The following is a 19,842-nucleotide window of genomic DNA, read 5'->3' on the forward strand; positions in this document are numbered from 1 at the left end:
TCAGGGAAGGTTTGGGGTGCTGGTATCTGAGAATGCCGGCAGGGAATTTGGGCTTGAGGTGTTCATGTGTCACGAAGGAATCCCCGGGCCCAAGGGGGAGCTGAGGGGCACGGTAAGGAGGCGGGGGTGCGAGGCAAGTCCGAGGACAGCATCTGCAGGCAGCTGAGCCTACAGGGCGAAGGAAACGCCAGGCACTCCGGGACCGCCACCTCTACCCAAGCAGGCCTCCAGGCGGCGCAAAGGAGCACGCCGGCCAGCTGGAGTCCGCTGGCACAGACCTGCGGGAACAGGAGAGGCGAAGCGGGGCGGGAGATGGGTCCGTCTCCAATTGGTCCTCTTTGGCGGAGGGCGTCGCCACGAGCCAATCGCTGTGCCCAGCGCTGCCGATACTCCGCCCACGACTGCGCGCGCCGCCTAGGCGCCCTCTAGCGGCCAGCCCCACCCAGCACAGCGCTGTGCCCCGCCCCTCCGGGAAGCTTGTCCTCGCCTGCCCCGGCCCTGACAGTGACCCAGACACACTTTGTTCATCCATCTGTCACTCTCCAAAGACAGGCAGATCCCAAGGGAGGTCCTGCTTCTCAGGGAGCCAGCAACTGAGGACCTTCTTTGCAGTCCCCCAGACCACACCGCTCCCTCTATTTGGGGACTGGAGAGTCTCCTCTGCGGCGTAGGAGTCCAGGGCCGCACCCGGGCCGCGCCCCTTACTGACCACGCCCACCCTCCTTTCTCGCCAACGTCGGAGCCCGCCCACCAAAGCTTAGCCCAAGCCCAGGATTCCCATCTTCGGGAGGGTGTTTGCGGGTGGGTTTGGGGAGGGTGTGTCTTCCCCACCCAGGTGCACCCAGCACTTGACACGGCCCCCGTACTCAGCAACTTGGGAGACAAGTATCCCCAGTAGCGGTGTCTGGAGCCAGGACACCCCCTAGTGGCCATTCCCAGCAGTGCAAGGGCCATGCAGCTGAGCTGGGCAGGGTCCGCGGCTCCAGCCTGGAGCCTAGTACGGATTACAGCTCTGCCTCTTCCTAAAACGGGTACCCTTTCCTTTAGCTTTGGAACCCCAGTTTTCTCGTCTGTAAAATGGGAAGGATATTCCTCCCGACTCGTACGGCCGTTGGGACAGGCGTTGTAACAGGTGACAGGTATAAAGCACTCCTCTTGGGGTTTGCCCTCTCTGCTAGTATCTACACTAGAGCCACTGGGTGAAACCAGCAGTCTGCTCCCCTTCCACCCCTCGCTTCAAGTTGTGCCCCAAGCAGCCAAGGCTGGAGATTTTCTGTGGAGGGACCAGGGAGCCCTGGTGGGGGGGAGGGGACACACCTCAGTCTCAAAAGCTGTGTTCGATATTAAAAAAAAAAAAAAGGAAAAAGGAAATACAATATACCGTTCAATAAATAGAAAAAAAGTTACAAAATGACATGATTTTGTCCTTAATTACAAGAGAAGAAAAGACAGAGGGGGGTGATCGGGGCGGGACACTCCCTCCTCCTCCCTGGGCCAAGGTGGGGCAAGGGAGACCCAAGAGAGACAGCAGCTGAGATTCAGAGCCACAAATAGAAAGGCGAAATAGAGGGAAATATGGAAAGGGAGAGTAAGATGAAGGGGTGGAGCAGGGACATGGAGGAGGAGAAAGGCAGAGCCAGAGCCAGAGCCAGAAAACGTCAAGATGCCAACCACTCTCCTTTCCAGATCTGGGGTGGGGGTCCCTGGCTCTCCTGGGCTTGTCTCCCCCAACCCCAGGGTTGGAGGACAGCATGAGCCTGGCTCAGTTCCTGAGTTGTATGTCCAGTGACTAGCAGGTAGGGGGGAGGGACAGTAGTGACCCCTCAAGCCCGCCCTGGGATCCTGGCATCCTCGGAAATGGGAGTCCTGGCTGGACGGGGGGTGAGGTATGTGACTGAGGCCTGAGGCCTCCTTAAATCCTTCAGTGGGGATGAGCCATCGCGGTCCCAGCTGGGCAGCCTGGCGCAGGCATAGGGCTGCGGAATGGGGCCCCTGAGGCAGTGACAGGAGGGTATAAAAGGAGATTTAGACCCCTAACACAAGTCCCCTGGACACCCAGAGTGGGGCGTGGGGAGGGTCTGCTACATTGACTTTAAGAGCCAGTTTATGGAAAGTCCTGCCTTGCAGCCCCCACCTCCACCCCCAGTCCAAGCCAGACCTGTGAGTTTGGGGAAGGAGAGCTTGCCTATTGCTTTTGGGGTGCCCAAGGCGGGGGTCATACCAGCTGCCCAAGCACACACCCCCTTCCAGGCCTCTGGGTGGTGGTATGGCTTCGGATCCTTGCGTCTCGCACACTCGCTCGCACACTCCTAGGCACGCATGTGGCAGGACGTCCCCCCCCCACGTCCCCCCTCCAGCAGGGCTTGGGGGGAGGGCAGGCAAGACTACCTAGCTCCAGTCGGGCTCCTTCCCTGACTTAATACTGAAATGCCACATGGGCCTCCAGTGTCGAGGCCCCTGATGGAGAGCTGGTGCCGCAGAAGCAGGGGCAAGGGGGTCCCCGCCACCGCCCGCCGCCCCTCAGCCAAAGCGCTCCCGCACCAAGAGCATGAGCTTCTTCTTGCCCTTGTAGGTCTGTTTGAGGTTCTCCAAGAACTGGGCGAATTGCAGGTGCCCATCAGGCGCCAGCAGGAAGGTCTCACGGGCCTGGCCCAGGAACTCGATGAAGTCGCCGTAGTGCCGCGGGCTGATGTGCGTGAGGCGGGAGTGGCTGGTGGCGATGTAGGCCGCCACCGCGGCATCCAGGAGCTGGCAGAGCGGTGCCCGGTCGGCGCCCAGGGGCTTGGCGGCCCGGCGGGCCCCCAGGGGCCCCAGGCCAGGTGCTGAGAGGGTCCAGCGGCGCAGGATGTCAGACAGCATGGGGGCACAGTGGATGCTGCGGATGATGAGGGGGACGATGGCGGACAGCTCGTGGCGGCCCAGCGAGTGGCTGAGCGAGCAGGCCCAGAGCACGTCATTGACGGCGGGGTGGCTGTCCTGGTTGAAGGCGATGCTTAGCTGTGCCAGGGCCAGTGTGGCCAGCTTGTAGGCCCGCAGCGGTAGGCCGCGGTGCTCCATGTAGCGGGCCACGGTGAAGAGGTGAGCGTGGCCCAGGCCGCCGGCCGCGGCGTCCAGCACGATCTGGTAGGCGGCCTCGAAGGCTGCGTGGTTCTTCTCACAAAGGGTGAGGGCGGGCAGGGCACAGTTCTGCGGGTCTTTCATGGCGCACTGCAAGGCCAGGGTGCGCGCACAGGCCCAGAGCTCCTCCCGCCGGGGTGCGTCCAGCTGCAGCCGCGACAGCGTGGCATGCGTGGTGCCCGTCACCGCCACGATGGTGGCGGCCTCCACCGGTGTGAATAAGGAGTACCAGTTCTGCATGATATTCATCAGGGCTTGTGGGCCTGGGGGAGGCAAGAAGGCAAAGCTGGCCAGGAAGAAGGGCAGGGACAACACGGGTGGGCAGGGGTTTGCCCTCAGGCCGCCAACCCCACCCGCCAGGGCTGAAGACACAAGCCCTCTGCTTCTAGCCCGAGCTTGACAGAAACTGCACTTCACCTTCCAAAGGAGCAGGGGGCGGCCGGACTGGGTGGGAAGTGTGTGTGGGGGGCTACACTTCGGGGCTCCTGTCCCTTCTCCAAGCCACTTCAGCCTGGCCAGCTTCCAGGCCTTTGTTCAGCTCTATACCCCCAACTCGCCTCCCCAGCAGCGTAGCCCTGAGCTCGGGCTAGAGCCACGGCAAAGGCTCTGCTTCTCGCCGCACACGGCGAGGGGTAGCAGGCTCACTCGGGGACTCACCGATCTCTGTGGCACAGCCCACCAGCCACCGCACCATCTCCCGCCGCCTCCAGGTCATGGTGTTCAGGGTCATCCGCATCACCTGCGGCATGTGGGGCGGAGAAGATCACCCAAAACCTCGCGCTGGCCTACCCAGGGGATCGGGGATCCTGAGGGGCCCGGGACACTGGGGCGTTAAGTGCTAAATCGGCGGTGAGCCACGTGTTCTGGACAAGTGGCCTCACCTACCTGGGCCTTCAGTTTCCTCCTCTAGAAAATGGGAATTCAAAACCTCTACCTCAGGGCTCTCTTCTGAGAATTCAGTGCAAATTTTCAGGTAAAGATCTCATATGGGGGCGCCTGGGTGGCTCAGTCGGTTGAGCAGCTGCCTTCGGCTCAGGTCATGGCCTCGGGGTCCTGGGATCGAGCCCTCTGTCGGGCTCCCTGCTCCGCGGGGAGTCTGCTTCTACCTTTCCTTCTCCCTCTGCCCCTCCCGCTCGTGCTCGCTCTCTCTCAAATAAAATCTTAAAAAATAAAATAAAATAAAAAATAAATTTGTTTAAAAAAAAAAAGATCTCGCACAGTGTTGCTTCCAAGCGCTCGGCCCATGCCAGCCGTTGCTGTTGTTATTATTGAGGGTGTTACCCTGAGGCCCTGTGGCGCCTACCCCAGACAACAATCCAACCTGCCCCTTCTCTCTGGAAAGTTCCATGCTTCTTGTCAGCAGAGCCCCCCCCTGTGGCCCCCAAACAAAGCACTTGCCCTCCAGGCCCCACCTTCTTGGGGTCCTACTCCCCAATAAGCACCTTCCCTGCTTGCCTCTCCCCCAGGCCCCCTCCCCAGGTCCTGTCTGTTGGACTCTGCCTTCTGGAAGTTCCTAAGGAGTGGGTCACCCTCATCTCACCTCTCCCAGACCCCCTACTATGATTCCACTTTCCCACAGGAGGTTGTTCCGGACTCATCGCCCAATTCTACCTTCTGCAGGCCCCCTTCTAGCTGGGAAGGTCCCACCCCATCCTGCAAGCCTGCCCCAAACTGTTCTCCATTCTTACTTTCCTCGGGCCACACTCTGAGGCCCCGCCCCCTCCAGGTCCCACACCCTGTAGCCGACTCCTCACCTACAGGCAGCACCCATGCTGGCCTCTGACGTGCCCCAGCAGGACAGCCTTTGCCTGAGCCCTGGGGACGGCCCCAACTCGCAGGCCCTGCCTCAAGGACTTTCAACCAGACCTGATAGGCAGAGGCGGTGTCTCACCTTCAGGCCCCTCCCCCCGGCCCCGCCCCTCCCCCCCAGGCTTTCCTTCCAGGCAGGTCCCTTACAGGCTTCGCCCCCCCCCCCACCACATGGTCCCTAACAGTGGGCACCCCAGCTCCAGGCCTCACCCCAAGGCCAGCACTTGAGGCACGGCTTCTTCTCGTGGCCCACGCACTCACCTGAAGGACCTGGGACCCGCGTCCTCGTCCTCAGCCACACCCCCAGGAGGGGATGCTCACTTCAGACTCCATCACCTGAGTCCCTCATTCACAGGCCCATCCCCCACTGGGGACCCCAGGGCCTCCTTCCGGGGACCCTTCCTCCCAGGAGTGCCGCTCACGCTGAGGGCTGTCCTTGGGCAGCATCCCCCCTCTGACGCTCACCTGCAGGCCCAGTTCCAGCGCGATGCCCAGCAGCGTGGTGTCGGGAGGCACACTGGCCGGGGTGGCCGTTTTGCAGGCGTCCTGCGCCAGCTTGAACAGCAGGGCGGGCGAGTGGATGTTCTGCTGGATGGAGCCCAGTACCGCATGCAGCCACTTGGGGTCCCCTGGGGTGGAAGGAGAGAGGGGGGCACGGTTGGCACAGCCGGCACCAGCCCCTGCTGCTGCCCGACCTGCTCGCGCAGGTCCCTCCACCAGGTGCACACGTGCGAGGAGGCAGGGGCAGCTGGCAGTGGTTCTGGGAAGATCCAGACCCCCCTTGGCACCCTGTCTCGTCTCCTCTATCCCCCCACCCGGCAGGAGAAAGCCACCAAGGGACCCCTAATTGTCAAGGGCAGTGATTCGGGACCCAGAACACCAGGGTTCAATCCCTGCCCCACCATCCACTAGCTACATGATGCCCAGCAAGTCGCTTGACCTTCCTGTGCCTCAGCTGCCCCATCTGTGAAATGGGCTATACCAACACAACGGTACTTGCCTGCCAGGCCCACGGTGAGCCCCTACTTGAGAGGTTTTCATGTGGCAAGAGCTATACAAATGTGAGCTTTGATGGCTATTATCGCTGGCCCAGATCCTACAGTTCTGTCACTTCGCTCCAGCCACACACTTCCTCTGTTCCTCAAACATACTAGGCACTGTCCAGCCACAGGGCCTTTGAACAGGCTGTTCCCTCTGCCTGGAATGCTCTCCGTGCCTGTACTGAACCCTCCCCACATTAATGGGTAAGCCCTAATCCCCAGCATGATGGTATGCAGGTGGGGACTTCAGGAGGCATTCAGCTTGGGGCGGAGTCGAGGGCAGGACGCCACGAGGGCTTGAGTGTCCTCCCAAGAAAAGGAAGAAATCAACCGGGAGCACTCCTTTCCCCGCCTTGTGAAGACACAGCAGGAGAGTGGCCCATCCGCAGGCCAGGAAGAATCCTCCCTGGGAACCCACCCTGCCGGCACCCTGACTTTGGACTCCCAGCCTCCAGAGCTGAGGAGATAAATCTGTGGTTGAAGCTGCCTGGTCTGCCAGGCTGTTAGGGCGGCTCAAGGTGCCGGGCATGCCAGACGCAGGCAATAGCTCTGCCTTCTAGGCTTAAGTGCTCGTCTGCTTTTCCCCCTCCATGGCCCTTGTTACTTTCTTGCTCACTGCGTGACGTCACTAAGTGTTTGACCTTGTTTAGGGTCTGCCCATGCTCCCCGCCCCCCCATGGAACACCAGATGGCACAGGCCTTGGAACAGCATTGTTCACTCCTCAGCACCTGGGACAGTGCCTGGTCCATCCAGAAAGTGCTCAAGGAAAACTGAAATTTGGTGAAAGGATAAAAAGAGGAGGGAAGGGATGAGGGTAAGGAGGAAAGAGAAGGCAGAGGAGGACCGGGCGGGGGAGGGGGGGACAGGGGGCAGCCTCCGCCCTCACCCTTGGCAGCTGTCAGCATGGCAGAGGCCAGCTCGCACTGGCGCGTCTCCAGGTGGCCAAGGATGAACCAGCGGGGGAAGCGGTTGCTCATGATGGAGTCTAGAGGGTTGGGGTGAGGTTCTCCGGCTCGAAACGCCGTCTCCAGGACAGGCAGCCTGGTGGGGGCGGAGGGCGAGAAGCAAGCCCCTGGTGAGAGGAGGCTGGGGCCTCTAGCCTCAGCTGCAGCCCCCCTGCTTGGGCCGGCAAAGCCACGGGCACGCAGGCAGACGGAAGATGTGTGTGCCGGCTGTCCACTGGAGTACTGTTTGTGCTTAGCCCTTGGAGGTGGATTAAATCAACAACGCTCTCTTCATGCACCAAGGGCTGATAAAAATGTGAGGAGACTGTGTCCTGCTGCAGGCACCCCGTAGTCCTTCAGTCACCCCCCTTCCCGTTCTCACTCTGCTCCAGCCACTCTTCCCCTCAAGGCCCTTCACATAAACCAGGCACCGTCCTACCTCAGGGCCTTTGCATATGCTCTTCCCGCTGCCAGGAACACTCTTTCCCAGACATCCTTGCAGCTTCTCCCTCACCTCCCTCAAGGCTTTACTCAAATATTTTTCAGTGGCTTCTTCCTTGACACCCCCACATGTGAAATTCCCACTCCCAACTTCTCCCAGGCCTTCTCTGCTATAGGTCACCCCCTGACACACAACATAGTTTATCTATTAATATTTATTTAAAATAATTTATTATTTTATCTCCCTCACTAAAACTTGTCAGCTCCATGGGGGCAGGCACTTTGACTATTTTATTCACTGCTGCATTTCCCGCAGCCAGAACAATGCCCCAAACACAGTGGGCAGCCGGACAACAAAGGTTTTTGGAATGACTTTACACGCCCACTAGGGGAATATTGCTAGACGGCCCACTCTCTATATACCTATTTCATATTTAGAAAGTTCTTCCAAGTTGTTAGATGGGATCAACAGCATGCAACCGGAGGCAAGACTATTCTGGTTTCGAATATTACCAAAATTCTCGATATGTGACTTTGGACACACCTTAAACACATCTATGTGTAAAATGGGGGTAAACATGCTTATTTCTCTAGGCTGGTAAGATTACATGAGGCAGGGGCGCCCAGGGGGCTCAGTCAGTGACGCATCTGCCTTTGGCTCAGGGCACGATCTCAGGGTCCTAGGATCGAGCCCCTTGTTGGGCTCCCCACTCAGCAGGGAGTCTGCCTCTGCCATGCTCATGCTCGCTCTCTCTCTCAAATACATAATTAAAATCTTAAAAAAAAAAAAAAGATTACATAAGGTAATCTGAGTCATGGATCTGGACCAGGGATCAGCACCGTTTTTGGTTTTGCACAGATTCAGACAGTCAATATTTTCGGCTCCCAGGTGGGCCATTTGGTCTCTGTCACAACCACTCAACTCTGCCACTGCCACACAAAAGTAGCCCAGACACTATGTAAATGAATGGCCGTGCTATGTGCCAATAAAACTTTATTGCTGGACACTGGAACTCGAGTTTCATATACTTTCCATGTGTCACAGAATATTCTTTTGATTTATTTTCAAACACTTAAAAATATAAAAACCTGATCTGATCTCATGGGTTTAACACGTGGCAGGCCATGTCTGGCCCATGGGTTGTCCTGTGCTGGTTCCTGGCTTGGAAATCACAGCCTTTCACAGATTACTCTTTCCAAATATTCTGGAAAGATGCACCCTAAATTGCTAAGAGGTATCTCCGGATGATGGCATCAGAGACCGGGGACAGAACTCACCTTATTTGCTGGGCATGGTGTCCTACCCAGAGGGCCTTTACAAACTGCTTCTGTGTTCAGCTGCTATGTGTGAAATGATAAGGTTATTCATAGCAACATTTTTTTGGGAAAGAGTGGCCGTTGTCTGTCAACTCTAAATTGGTTCTTTTCTGGTACATCCTTAAAGCAGTTCACATGCTATGTGATACAACCAAACCTTTAAGATGCCAAGTTCAGTGAAAATAAGGTGCAAGGAACAGACACAGGATGCATCGTGGGTGTAAAAGGAAGACTAGCCTTCAATTTCCAGATTACGGGTTTGCAGAAATCTTGATTGTTGGGGTATAGATAAGAAGAAAGTGGTGACACTGCTTGTCTCCAGAGAGACTTGGGTAAGTGGGGTCAGAAATGTTTGGAGAAGAGCTCTGAATTCTGTGCCATGTGGATCCCCCTCAAATTCGGAATACTACCACACGTGTATATTTAAAAAGCACAGGGCAACCCGGATGCCCGCCTGAGGGAGGTGGGATTAACCGGCTTGTGAGTTCAGGCGGGAGGATGGGGCTCTGAGGGCGACGCTCACCCTCCGATCCTGCCCAGTCCCCAGCGGCCCATTCTCACCTCATGGCCCTCAGCGCCAGGCGGTAGGCCAGGTCGGGGTCGTGGGGCAGCAGCGCGGTGAACAGGTAGCGGGCACAGGTGTGCATGGGCACGCTCTCCCGGAACAGCACCTCTCCGAAGCCGCTGAACGGACCCCCTGCAGGGGCATCCTGAGCTCAGCCCCCCGGCGAGGGCTCATCTGCACCCCTCCCCAGGTCTCCCCACACCCCAGGCTCTGAGGAGGGGACGGGCTGGCCCCAGGATAGAGTGGCTGGGGCCGGGGGCTGGAGAGGTCCCGGGGGTAGGGGTGGGGGGCTGGTGCAGGGCGGAGACAGAAAAGCACGGGAAAATCCAAAGAGGACACCCTGGACACCCCTGGGAAGGCGGCCGGACGCAGAGACAAGGCGGGGCCGGAAGGTGGAGGTGGGGCTACGCCGGCTCCAGGGGTGGGGCCTCTCAAGGACCAGCTCCTTGATGCTGAGGAGCGAGGGGCGGGGCCTCTTCCCCCCGCCCCCCGACCCCCCCCCCCCCCGCAGTATTGGCCGCCGGCACTATCTAGTGAGTGAGCCAAGGGCTGATCGCACCTTTTAGGCACTGCCCAGGTAGCAGCGAACTGTAAGGGCCAGCAGAAGTGGCCTCCTGATCCAGCAGCCACCAGGCCACTAGAGGACAGGGGCAGGACCCCTCCCCCCCAGCCCCGGTCTGGGGGCGGGGCCTCACCTTCCAGCAGCAGCCCCGCCTGCTTGCGCAGCACCTGCACCAGCCGCTCGTCCAGCTCCACCTCCTCCAGCAGGGCCAGCAGCTGCTCCTCACTGCGCACCACCTTGTCCTGAGCGTACAGTCCCTCGGGCAGGGCCCGCTGCTGTCCCAGGCCCAGCAGGGCCACCTCCAGGGCCAGCGCCAAGTAGGACTCCCCGGGGCTCCCGGGCACCGGCACGTGCTGGTAGGCTGCCTTCCGCTTCTCGGGGCCCGAGTCTGTGGGAAACGGGTACCAGGGTCGCTGGAGGGGGGCGGGGCTCTTCAACTCAAACATGGAGACTGGGCGCTTGGGTTTAGGGGGGAACCCAGCAGCTCCCAGCACTGACCAGACACCTTCTACCAGCAGATAGCTGGGTCTGTGGTGGCCTTGCTTTCAGGAGGAGCGAAGTCTGTTGGCTCCTGGCACTGGCCAGGGGCTGTGACCTGACCAAGGAGAAGAGCGTGGCCCCACTTTCTCGGGGTTCTGGGCTGGGGAGGGGGAAGGGGAAATGTCCCATTTCCTCGCTGGGGGCCCCAATGTGGGTACCTGGGTAAAGGGCGAGGGTCTCCTCCTCCAGGCGGCAGGCTTCCAGGAGCGCCCTGCAGAGGCAGCCAATGGGGTCCAAGGGGTGGCCCACCCATCCTTCCGTGTTGGTGATGCAGGTGTTACCTTTCTGCAGCAGCTCTGCAGGCAGTTTGAGGGGCTCAGTGCCTGCTCCCCACAAGTCTAGGTAGGGGGGCTTCTCTCCTCCAACCCCCAGCCCAGCCTCCCAGTGCCCGCCCACTACACGCCCACCCAGCAGCTATCCTGTCTGCCCGTGAGATCTGTAGCAGTCCTCACCCCCAAAGCCTTGGCCTCCTGTCCCACAGCCAGACCTCGGCCGGGCAGGGACACAGGAGTGAAACTGGGTGCTTTCGAAAATATGCACCCACGGACTTTCTCCTCCCTCCCACCTCTCTTGAGCCCACCTGGCTTTCAGAGCTTTCAGGGGCCACCTGCCCCATCTGAAAGCCCCATTCTCCAATCTCCTCCCATGAGCCTGGCTCTTTCCTGCCCCTGGGCTCCTGCCCCTGCTGTTCCTGCTACCTGGAACGCTGTTCCTCCCTCCCCTTCTCTTGGGAAACTCTTATACTTCTGTAAGATGTCAGCATAGCTCTCACCTGCTCTGGGGGGGCTCTCCCTGTGCCTCAAGACTGGGGCTGGATTCTGCTGGGGTCCCAGGTCCCCCAGGGTTCCATGACACTCAGGGTGCAATTTCCCGATAACTGACCCATCAGCCCCAGACAACGAAACTGGTGGCCTCCCTCCTGCCTCCCCATAGCTCCAACACAAACATGTTCTTTTCTTGGCCCACACAGTGTGGCTTTTCTTTCCCTAACACAAATTTGAATTTGTTGCCCATGTTTAAAAAATCAGTAAATTGCACATCACATAATGCAGATTGCTGGCCTGTCTTGAAAAATTGGAAGATCTGGGCACACTGGGTCCCTGTTCCTGAAAGACTTGTGACTGGCACCTGCCCCGTACCACAGGGGCTGGAGGCTTAGAAACTACGAGTCCCAGGCTCCTTTGTGTGAGACGCGGTTGCTGGGACAGGAGGAGGCCCTGATTCTCCCGCAGCCTCCGTGAGCAGGTGTGCGGCTGTCTGCAGGGCACAGACAGGAGGTTTTGCCAGCAAAACCTGAGTGCTTTCTTGGGAGCGGCCCCCCAGCGGGGGCTGTAGGCTGCTGAGCACACTGGCACCCGGGTACTGCAATCCTTGCGCTTCTGAAGTTCGAGTTCTTGAACCTGCGTGTGGCTTCCCTGACTTTCAATCCCGCAGCGCTTCCGGTACTTTCGTGAGCCCTCAATCCCCTGTATTAAATTCTTTTTGGCTCAAGACTCCTTCGGGTGGCCTGGCTTTCCTGGTGGGACCCGGAGCGGAACCCCCAGATGTCAGGGGTGCCACCGCACCCAGCAGTCGGCCTCCATGTCTACAGCCCCGGGGGAATAGGACGGTCGTGGCACCCACCTTTTTTCTGCTGCTTGTAGCTCTCGAGCTGATGCCGCCGCTGCAGCCGGAGTGTGTTGACGATGGCACTTGCCAGCCGCAGGGCCTGGCGGGGGTACCCGTGGGCGCGCAGGGTGTCCACACGGGCGCAGGCGGTGGGGAAGGGCTCGCCCAGCCACAGTGGGCGGCCCTGGGGGTCAAAGGTTGGCTTTTCACTGCCCACGTTGCCTGTGAGGCTGGGGCCATAGGAGTCGCTGGCCAGGATCCTCTGGAGGTGGGCGTCACTCCAGTGTAGAGAGCCGGCCTGGAGGGCACGGCCGAAGACGGTGTGGCGGGAACCCGCGGCCACCACCTCCTCCTCTTCATCCTCCTCCTCCTCCGGGCCTGCGGGAGAGGCGCCCACATGGCGGTAAGGGGGCCCTAGCACTCGGGCTGAGGCCAGCTCCCCTGACCGAGCGCCAGCTCGGGACTAGACTCTGGGCACAGCGATGGGGGTGGCGTCTCCCCACATGCTTTAAACAGCCTTTCAAAGACGTGTGTGTGCGCTGGGGGAGCTATTATAGCCCTTCATGCCCATGGACAATGGAGGCTGAATAACCGTCCCCGTGTCTGTCCAGCCTGCCCTGCCCCCTCCCCGGACTCCATTCCTTTTTTCTTCCCTCTGCCTCTCTCCCCCTTTCTCTCTCTCCCTCCATCTCTGCCTCTCTCTTCTCAGTATCTTTTTCCTTTTCTCTCAGGACCCCCACCTCCGCCTCCACGGCCAGGAGGAGGCCAAGTTGGGAGACCAGCCCAGAACTACCGGCGTCTTAAGCATTTCACTTCATGGGCCTCCAGCCGCCGGCCGCCCCTGCCTGGGCACTCACTCTCTCCTAGTGGCGAGGACAGGCAAGGGCTGCGGGCCCCTCTCCTACCTGGGCTGAGGGCCATGGTGGGCTGCAGGCTGGGCCCGTCGAAAGAGTAGTTGCCCTCTTCCAGTGGGCACACGTCCAGCTGGTCCCATTTGCCAAGCAGCTGGAGCCAGCTCACCCGCTCCTCCGGTTTGCAGTGGGGGCTCAGGACGACACACACCCACAGGGCCCCTGGGGACGGAGGGCAGCCGGTGAACATGGGCAGGAGGGAGTCTCGGCGTTCACGCCAACAGGAGCCACACACACGTGTGGAGCGCCTACTGTGTGCTGGGCACTGGTCTCTGCTCACCCCTCGTCTCGAGCCTCTGAGGTTGCAACTGCAAAACCCAGTCTCTTCACGTTACAGCACAGAGAGGTAAAAGCAGTCGCTCAAGGGCACACAGCTGGGAAGAGGGAAGCCAGGATTCGAACCCAGGCTGTTAGACTCCTCTGGCTATTTTTTCCCCTATAGCACTTACCACCATGTATCACAGGGGTCAGCAGACTACCGCCCCGGGATAAAATTGAACCCGCCACCTGGTTTTGAATGACCTGCAAGCTAAGATTTACTTTTCCATTTCTAAATGGTGGGGGAAAAATACATCAGAGGAATATTTTGTGACTTGTGAAAATTATATGAACTGCCCATAAACAGTGCCTGTAAAGGCAATTTTATTAGAATGCCGCCATGCCCATCTGGTGGCATGTCTGTGGCTGCTTTTCTGCGACAGTGGGCAAGATTGAGTAGCCCTGACAGAGACCAATGGCCCACAAAGCCAAAGCGACTATTGTTATCTGCCCTTACAGAAAAGGGCTAATGCATCTGTCTGCCCCACCGGGTGTCAGCTCCGCCAGCACAGGGGTTCAGTCCCTTGCTTCCTGCCCAGCCCGGGCACCCGTACAGTGCCTCCCGCACCAGAGGTGCTAGTGCACTCGGAAGAGATCCAGGGGCCAGACGCTGACGGTGCGGCGAGCACGACCTGGTAGCCAGAGCCCGCCGGGCGCCCAAGCCCCCTTGCGCCCCTCGCGCCTCGGGCCAGGCCTCACCCAGCTCGTCCCACAGCTGTCGACACTTGTCGGTCATCCCAGCGCCCTGCTGCCGCCACAGCGCCAGGCGCGGGTCCTGCAGGAACTGCTCGGTCATAAGGATCAGCATGCGCGCCCCGTTGGAGTCCCGCATCCGCAGCATCTCCCGCACCTGTTACCGGATGGGGGCAGGGCCGGGCGGTGAGGAGGGGGCGGGGCGCCGGCGCCAGGGCCTCCAGTCCCCGGCCTCCGCGCCCCCCGCGCCCGCGCAGCACCTTGCAGAACATGGAGCGCAGCTGCTGGCTGGCGCCATAGTAGCCGCCGTTGGCCAGCAGCTGCTTCACCTGCTCCTGGATCTGCTCCTCGTCCAGGTGCCAGCAGTTGGCGTCCTCGATGCCTGCGCCCGCCGTGGGGTCTGGGGCACCTGCCGGGAGGGAGGGAAAGTGAGGCTGGGGTTTCCAATCTCCCACCAGTCCCCTCTGTCCACCCCCACCAGTCCACCTTGATCCCAATCAAAGCCCCTCCCACCGGCCCCGCGGTCACTTCCTGCCAAATCTGCGTTCACCTACCGTCCTCCTTAACCATCCATCCGTCCCCCCCATCCGCTCTTCCACACAGCAGGTCACCCCGCACCCCATCATCCCCCCATGGCCATCCTCAATTATCCATCCGCGCACCCACTGCTCATGCAGCCCCCCACCCTCCATCCTACCCCATCCGCCCACCTCTTTAGCTCCAAACTCTCCCAAGAGCTCACAATACCTGCCACTCTATCCGCCATCTGTACCCCACCCCTGACACCCACCAACCTCCACACATACCCTTCATGCCCTCCACCCACCCACACTCAGGCCGGCTCCTGTGCTCTCGGGGCACCCCCACCCTGGGGCTGAAGCTCCCCCATGCCCGGGGCCAGGTCAGATCCAGGATCTGCCACTTAGTAGGTGTGTGACCTTGACTTCAGGCAACGGCGCTCTCCCCACCACCACACAAGGATCACAGGGGCGCGAGGACTCCAAGACGGGTGCCACCCCCATCAGGCCCCGGGGGGCCCTTACCGTGCACCAGGTTGATCTCGGACCCCAGCAGCAGGATCTCGTCAGCCAGGCGCTGGGCGGTGGGCAGCACCTCGGTGTGGTGGGCGCTGATAAGGTACTGCACGAACTTCTGCAGCTGGTCTCTGTTCATCTGCGAGAGCGTCTCGGAGATGGGCAGCCGCAGCTCCACCTGGTGCGCGTGCCGAATGCGGTACAGAGACAGGGCCACCACGTGGGCACAGTAGAAGAGGTCGCGGTTGTCGCAGCCGCAGCTCACAGACGTGATCTTGCAGCGGTCAAAGCTGATGGAGACGTGGTAGAGGCGCTCGGGCTCTCCAGGGCCCCCCAGCTCCCGGATGTTTCCACTCAGATGGAACCCTAAGACCAAAGCCAAGTCAGCCGCCACTGTGTCACCCTGGAGATAGGAGGGCTCGTCCACAGGGCACAGCAAGCTCCAGGTGCAGATCCCATGGAGTAACCTAGCACAAGCTACTTAACCTCGCTGTCCAAAGGGAAAGGATAGTGACATCTTCCTCATGCGTTTGTAAGAGGAGTCAATGAGCTAATATTCGGTAAGTGCTTAGAACCCTGTAGACATACAGTAAGTCCTAAATAAATGCTTGCTCCTGTTCTGATTCTGAAGAATATTATAGCGATGATGTGGAAGGTGGTTTTCTCAGCCCTTGGGTTACCGTGGATACGGCCTGGGCTCCAGGAGCTCAGTAACTTCCTGGGAAGATGCCCAAGGCCTATGCCACTTGGGGGTGAGGGGCTGATGTGGCAGGCAAGGGGCCAGGCCACCCCATCACCCCCTGCCCCTCCCTGGCCCCCGGGGAGCCCAGATGCCAGGCTTATCCAACTGGTTGGGCAGCTCAGGCCCCAGCCAGCCCTGGCTGCGTCATGCAGAGACGGCGGCTTCCTCATACCGGCCGAAGATGGCCAAGCCTGTGGCGGGCTGGGCCATGTCCAGGCAAGGGGGCCCCCAGGCTGACAGAGTTCAGGGAGGGTCATCTTAGCCAAGCCCCCGCCTCCAGCTAGGAGATGTAGTGTTCCTGGGCTTACTCGCTTTCAACCTCTACCAGTCCCCTTCTGAGCCACACTACCTGAGGTCTAGAATCCTCTTTCACCTCTAGTCCCAAACCTCTGCCCCCTTCCCTCACCTGGACCCCACTGCCTGAGGTCTAAGGCCACCCCTCACAGCTGATCTTAAACTTCTGCTCTAGGCTCCCACCTAAGTCTCGCTGCCTTAGATGTGAGACCATCCCTAAACGTCCGATCCCAACTTCTACCTGAGTCCTTCTGCCTGAGGTCTAAGACTACTTCTCATGTCCGGCTCTAAACCTCGGCCCCACAGCATCACCCGGTCCCTCCGTCAGAGGTCTGAAACCTCCTCTCACTTCTGGTTTACAAATCGCTCCTCAGCGCTGTCTCAGACCCGCCTTCCTCCCTGCGTTGTCACCTCTTCTCCCACATGCCAGTCAAGCCGTCTGAGGACTCCAGGACCACCCTTGTCTTCAGCTCAGAATCCCGTTCCCAACCCCCACAGTGGCCCTCCACCTAGGATCTAGAAATAGCCTCAGTCCTCCACCCTTAGCTGGTCCCTGCCCCTCCCCCGCTTTCTGGTTCACCATCCTTCCCCCCAGCCCCATCTAAGCCCTCTGCCTTGGGTCTAGGCAGATCTCTGATCCCAAGTGCACAGTATCTTGTAAAACCCTCCCTGGGCATCGGAGCCAGAGGTCTGGAACCTCCCCTCCCCTCGGCCCAGGCCCCCCTCTACTCCCTTCTCTATGCCTGCTCTGGATCTGCTGGCCTCCCTGGCAAGGGTAGGGGCAAGCACTCACCCACTTGCAGCACGCGGTCCACGGCCCCGCTCTGCAGCAGGTGCAGTCCGCGGGTGAAGGGCACCCGGGCATCATGCTCGCCCTCCGGGGGCTGGTAGCCCAGGGACGAGTACATACAGATCTCCCGTTCACTGCGTGGGAATGACCAGAACACTATGCGCTTCTGGACCGGCTCTGGCACCCGGGAGAAGCGCTCCTCCACCTGCGGGAAGGGTGGTGGGTTAGAACCCGGCTTGAATCCTGGCTTTGCCACTTATGAGCGGTAGGACTCTGGGCAAGTCACTTTGCCTCTCTGAGCTTGTTTTTTTCAAGTGTGAGGTGGGGATGTTAACAGCACCTGCCTCTTGAGTGTAGCGCTTACAATAACACCTGGCCTGTACTTAGTATTCTAGAACCTTCTACTACTTCCCTTCTGGATGTCAGGTCCCAGGTCCTAATGTAACGTAGTCTCACCTCCCAGGCTTTGAAGGGAAAAGGGAAGACAAAAGTGATAAGAATAATGATCTGGCCTCCATATTCTCAGGCTACACTATGCTAAATGCTGTGAGCATGTGATTCCCCATAACACATGGGGAATCATGTTTTCATAGCAACATCTCAGTCATACTAGTTATCACCCCATTTTGCAGCCTGGAGACTCTGAGGCTCAGAAGTGGGGTGAATTCACTTGCTCAGTCTCACAGCTGGCAAGCTCCAACTCCCAAGACAGGCTCCATTCTCAGCTTCCAAGGGCCTGCAGGAAGGGAGGGAGTCCTCACCACCCTGTGGGGTTTGGGCAGTGAACCAAGCTGGTTGAACCAAGGTTCCAATCAGGGCTTACTACTCACTGGCTGAGTGACCTTGGGCAAGTTTCTCAACCTCTCTGTGCTCCAGTTGCCTCAAAGTGGGAGGGAGAACAACAACTCCAAAGGGCTGCGGAGGATTCCAGGAGCTTCTGAGGGGCAAGAGCTTTCCGAGCACCAGGACCGATCCAAGGGCAGGTACATGGGAACCATCAGAGATGGTTTTAGGATGATGCTGGGTGTCTCGTGCACAATAAAGGGGCAGCAACCTCCCAGAGCGCCCAGTCCTGGGTTTCTGGGGGAAGTGGGAGGACCAGTGACTGGCGCAGGCCTCAGGGACAGTTGGCAGATGACTAAGGAGGGATTTTCCAGGCCATGAATCAGAGCCTGCCCCATCTACACTTGGCCCAGACTCATCAGTCCCAGCAGACTTCCTCACTCTGGGGAGGCCAGGGAGCAAAGAACACCCCCCAAAGCCACATAGAGGACAGAGCCTATGGGGACTGCAGAGGGCTGGGTCTGGGCCAGGCCACATCTCCACTCCTCAGAGGCCCACTCTGAGGCTGGAAAATGGGACTCTAACCGCCCCAGCCCTGGGGCAGCGTGGCAGAACCCCCAGAAACTACACAGGTGGGGTTCCAGGCGCACCTGTACAGGTACTGTGACCCAGACCTTGCCCTTGCTGCCAACCTATGGAAGGACTAGAATGGCTGGCGGACAGAGGGAGGGGGAGCATCGGGGAAATAGGGGGAATGTGGGAGGGTACCCTGACACTGGAGGGGCTCGGCAGCCCCAGGTGGGAGGTGGTCCCAGAAGTACTGAGGGAGGAGAGCAGGACTCCAGGGAAGGATGGGGGGGTTCTCTAGGGGACAGGTGGGTTCTGGACACACGGACTGGGGACAGAAAGGAGTATCTTGAGCCTGGGATCTGTAGAAATGGGGGAGTTCTTTACTGGGGGTGTGGGGCAGAGATCTGGAGTCTCTAGGGGATGAGATGGGGGTGTCCCCCAAGTGGGGGTAGCTTGTAGGAGTTGGAAAGAGGAGTGAGGATTGAATGGGGTGCCTTAATTGGGAGCTGAGGATGAGGTGGAAAAAGAGGGTACCCAGAGTTGTGCGACGACCCTGGGCAGGAAAAGAAGGAAGTGTCCTGAGCTAGGATCTAGGGCGCTGAGGACATCCCTGCGTCTTGTGGGCTGGAGGGCAGGGATGGCAGGAGGAATGGGAGTGGGTCACAGGGCTTGAAGGAGTGAAATGAGAGGATGAGAGGGTGTTTCGGGGCGCACTTAAGGATCCTGGAGGGGATCTCTGGGGGTGTCTCGTATGCAGGCAGGTCCGGAGGCTGGGGGTTGGGCAGGGGAGGAGAAGGCATGTCAGAGAAGGGGTTGGGGGTGCATCCCTCCCCCCCACCCCGTCACCTGCTCGAAGGCCCAGCTCTCGGCTACTCGCTTGGCACTGAGGTCCAACAGCGCCTCGGGCCGGCCCCGGCCGCGCACGGCCCCGGCCCCGGCCCCGGCATCGCGCTCCTCCGGTCCCGCGGGGCAGCCCCGGCTCCGCTTGGCCGCGGGGGGGTCCATCGGCCGGGCCGGGGCCGGGGCGGGGCCTGTTGGGGGGTCAGTCCGATGCCCGCTTTGCGTCGCCGGCTCCCGCGCCCCCTACCCGCCTTCCAGTACGTCTTCCGCGCTCGGCCGCCCCGGGACCCCAGCCGCACCCACCCCAGCCCAGCTCTGGGCTGGCCGGGTGATGCGGCCCCTTTAAGACTCTTCACAACAATGAAGCTGCCTCAGTCGCCGCTTTATCCTCCGCCGTCGTCCCGCCCCCGCCGCCCGTCCCCATTGGCACCCCCCTCGGCCTCCGAGGCTCTCCTCCGCTATTGGCTACACCACCAGGCTCGTCACCAAGTTCTCGCTGTTCATTCGTTAGATGTGCTGCCTGTCCTTTCGCGGAAGCCCAATCAGAGAGCTCATCGGGCGGTGCTGTCAATCATGGGGAGCCGGGGGCCAATCACAGTGGGAGGACCCCCGCAGCGCAAGCCTTATGCGGAGTTTCGGGGCGGGCCCTAGGTTCATTCACAACATTCCTCTCCCGCCCCCCTCCGGCTGGACAGCGCGCCCCGGGCAGCTGGGGCTGCGCCCACACACGGCTTTGTTTACTGAGGGTCGCTTCCGGGCTCCGCAAGGGGACAATCAACACGGCTCGGCCGGGGAGCGAGACTGAGCGGCGGGATTCCAAGGCAGCAGCTCAGCCCCTCCTCCCTCTGGGCTGTGTGAGGCGAGAAACTCTCTCAGCCTCTCTGGGCACGGAGTCAAGTTTTGATATTTTGGGGGTGGCGGGG

The 19,842-nt window shown here is 60.0% G+C and overlaps 1 protein-coding gene across 2 annotated transcripts; it reads right to left on the reverse strand.

Annotated features, from left to right (window-relative positions):
* Window positions 1–1,367: 1,367 nt before the first annotated feature.
* On the reverse strand, window positions 1,368–19,336 carry ZSWIM4 (zinc finger SWIM-type containing 4). 2 transcript variants are annotated; one of them, XM_087867224.1, is made up of 14 exons: window positions 18,926–19,336; window positions 16,730–16,931; window positions 14,910–15,266; window positions 14,196–14,275; window positions 13,873–14,023; window positions 12,850–13,017; window positions 11,960–12,322; window positions 10,495–10,632; window positions 9,930–10,184; window positions 9,231–9,366; window positions 6,854–7,008; window positions 5,392–5,555; window positions 3,775–3,856; window positions 1,368–3,380 (listed from the first exon to the last, which is right to left on the reverse strand). In XM_087867224.1, exons 1-14 carry the CDS (start codon window positions 19,082–19,084, stop codon window positions 2,521–2,523), a joined length of 3,270 nt encoding a protein of 1,089 aa, XP_087723350.1. In that variant the 5' UTR covers window positions 19,085–19,336; the 3' UTR covers window positions 1,368–2,520. The 2 variants fall into 2 exon arrangements, with proteins under 2 accessions (XP_087723350.1, XP_045667964.2); XM_045812008.2 differs by having other exon boundaries at window positions 14,127–14,275.
* Between the last annotated feature and the right edge of the window lie 506 nt (window positions 19,337–19,842).

Source organism: Ursus americanus, chromosome 14 (assembly GCF_024610735.1).
Source record: "Ursus americanus isolate L20-20 chromosome 14, mUrsAme1.1.p, whole genome shotgun sequence".
Lineage (NCBI taxonomy): Eukaryota > Metazoa > Chordata > Mammalia > Carnivora > Ursidae > Ursus > Ursus americanus.

Excerpts from the sequence above, each read along its gene's own strand:
- ZSWIM4 (XM_045812008.2), bottom strand. The coding sequence starts at position 19,084 with ATGGACCCCCCCGCGGCCAAGCGGAGCCGGGGCTGCCCCGCGGGACCG. Across the intron at positions 14,024-14,126 it reads TGCGCTCCATGTTCTGCAAG|GTGCGGGAGATGCTGCGGAT; the intron begins GTGCTGCGCGGG and ends ATCCGGTAACAG. Across the intron at positions 3,857-5,391 it reads CGCTGGAACTGGGCCTGCAG|GTGATGCGGATGACCCTGAA; the intron begins GTGAGCGTCAGA and ends CACATGCCGCAG.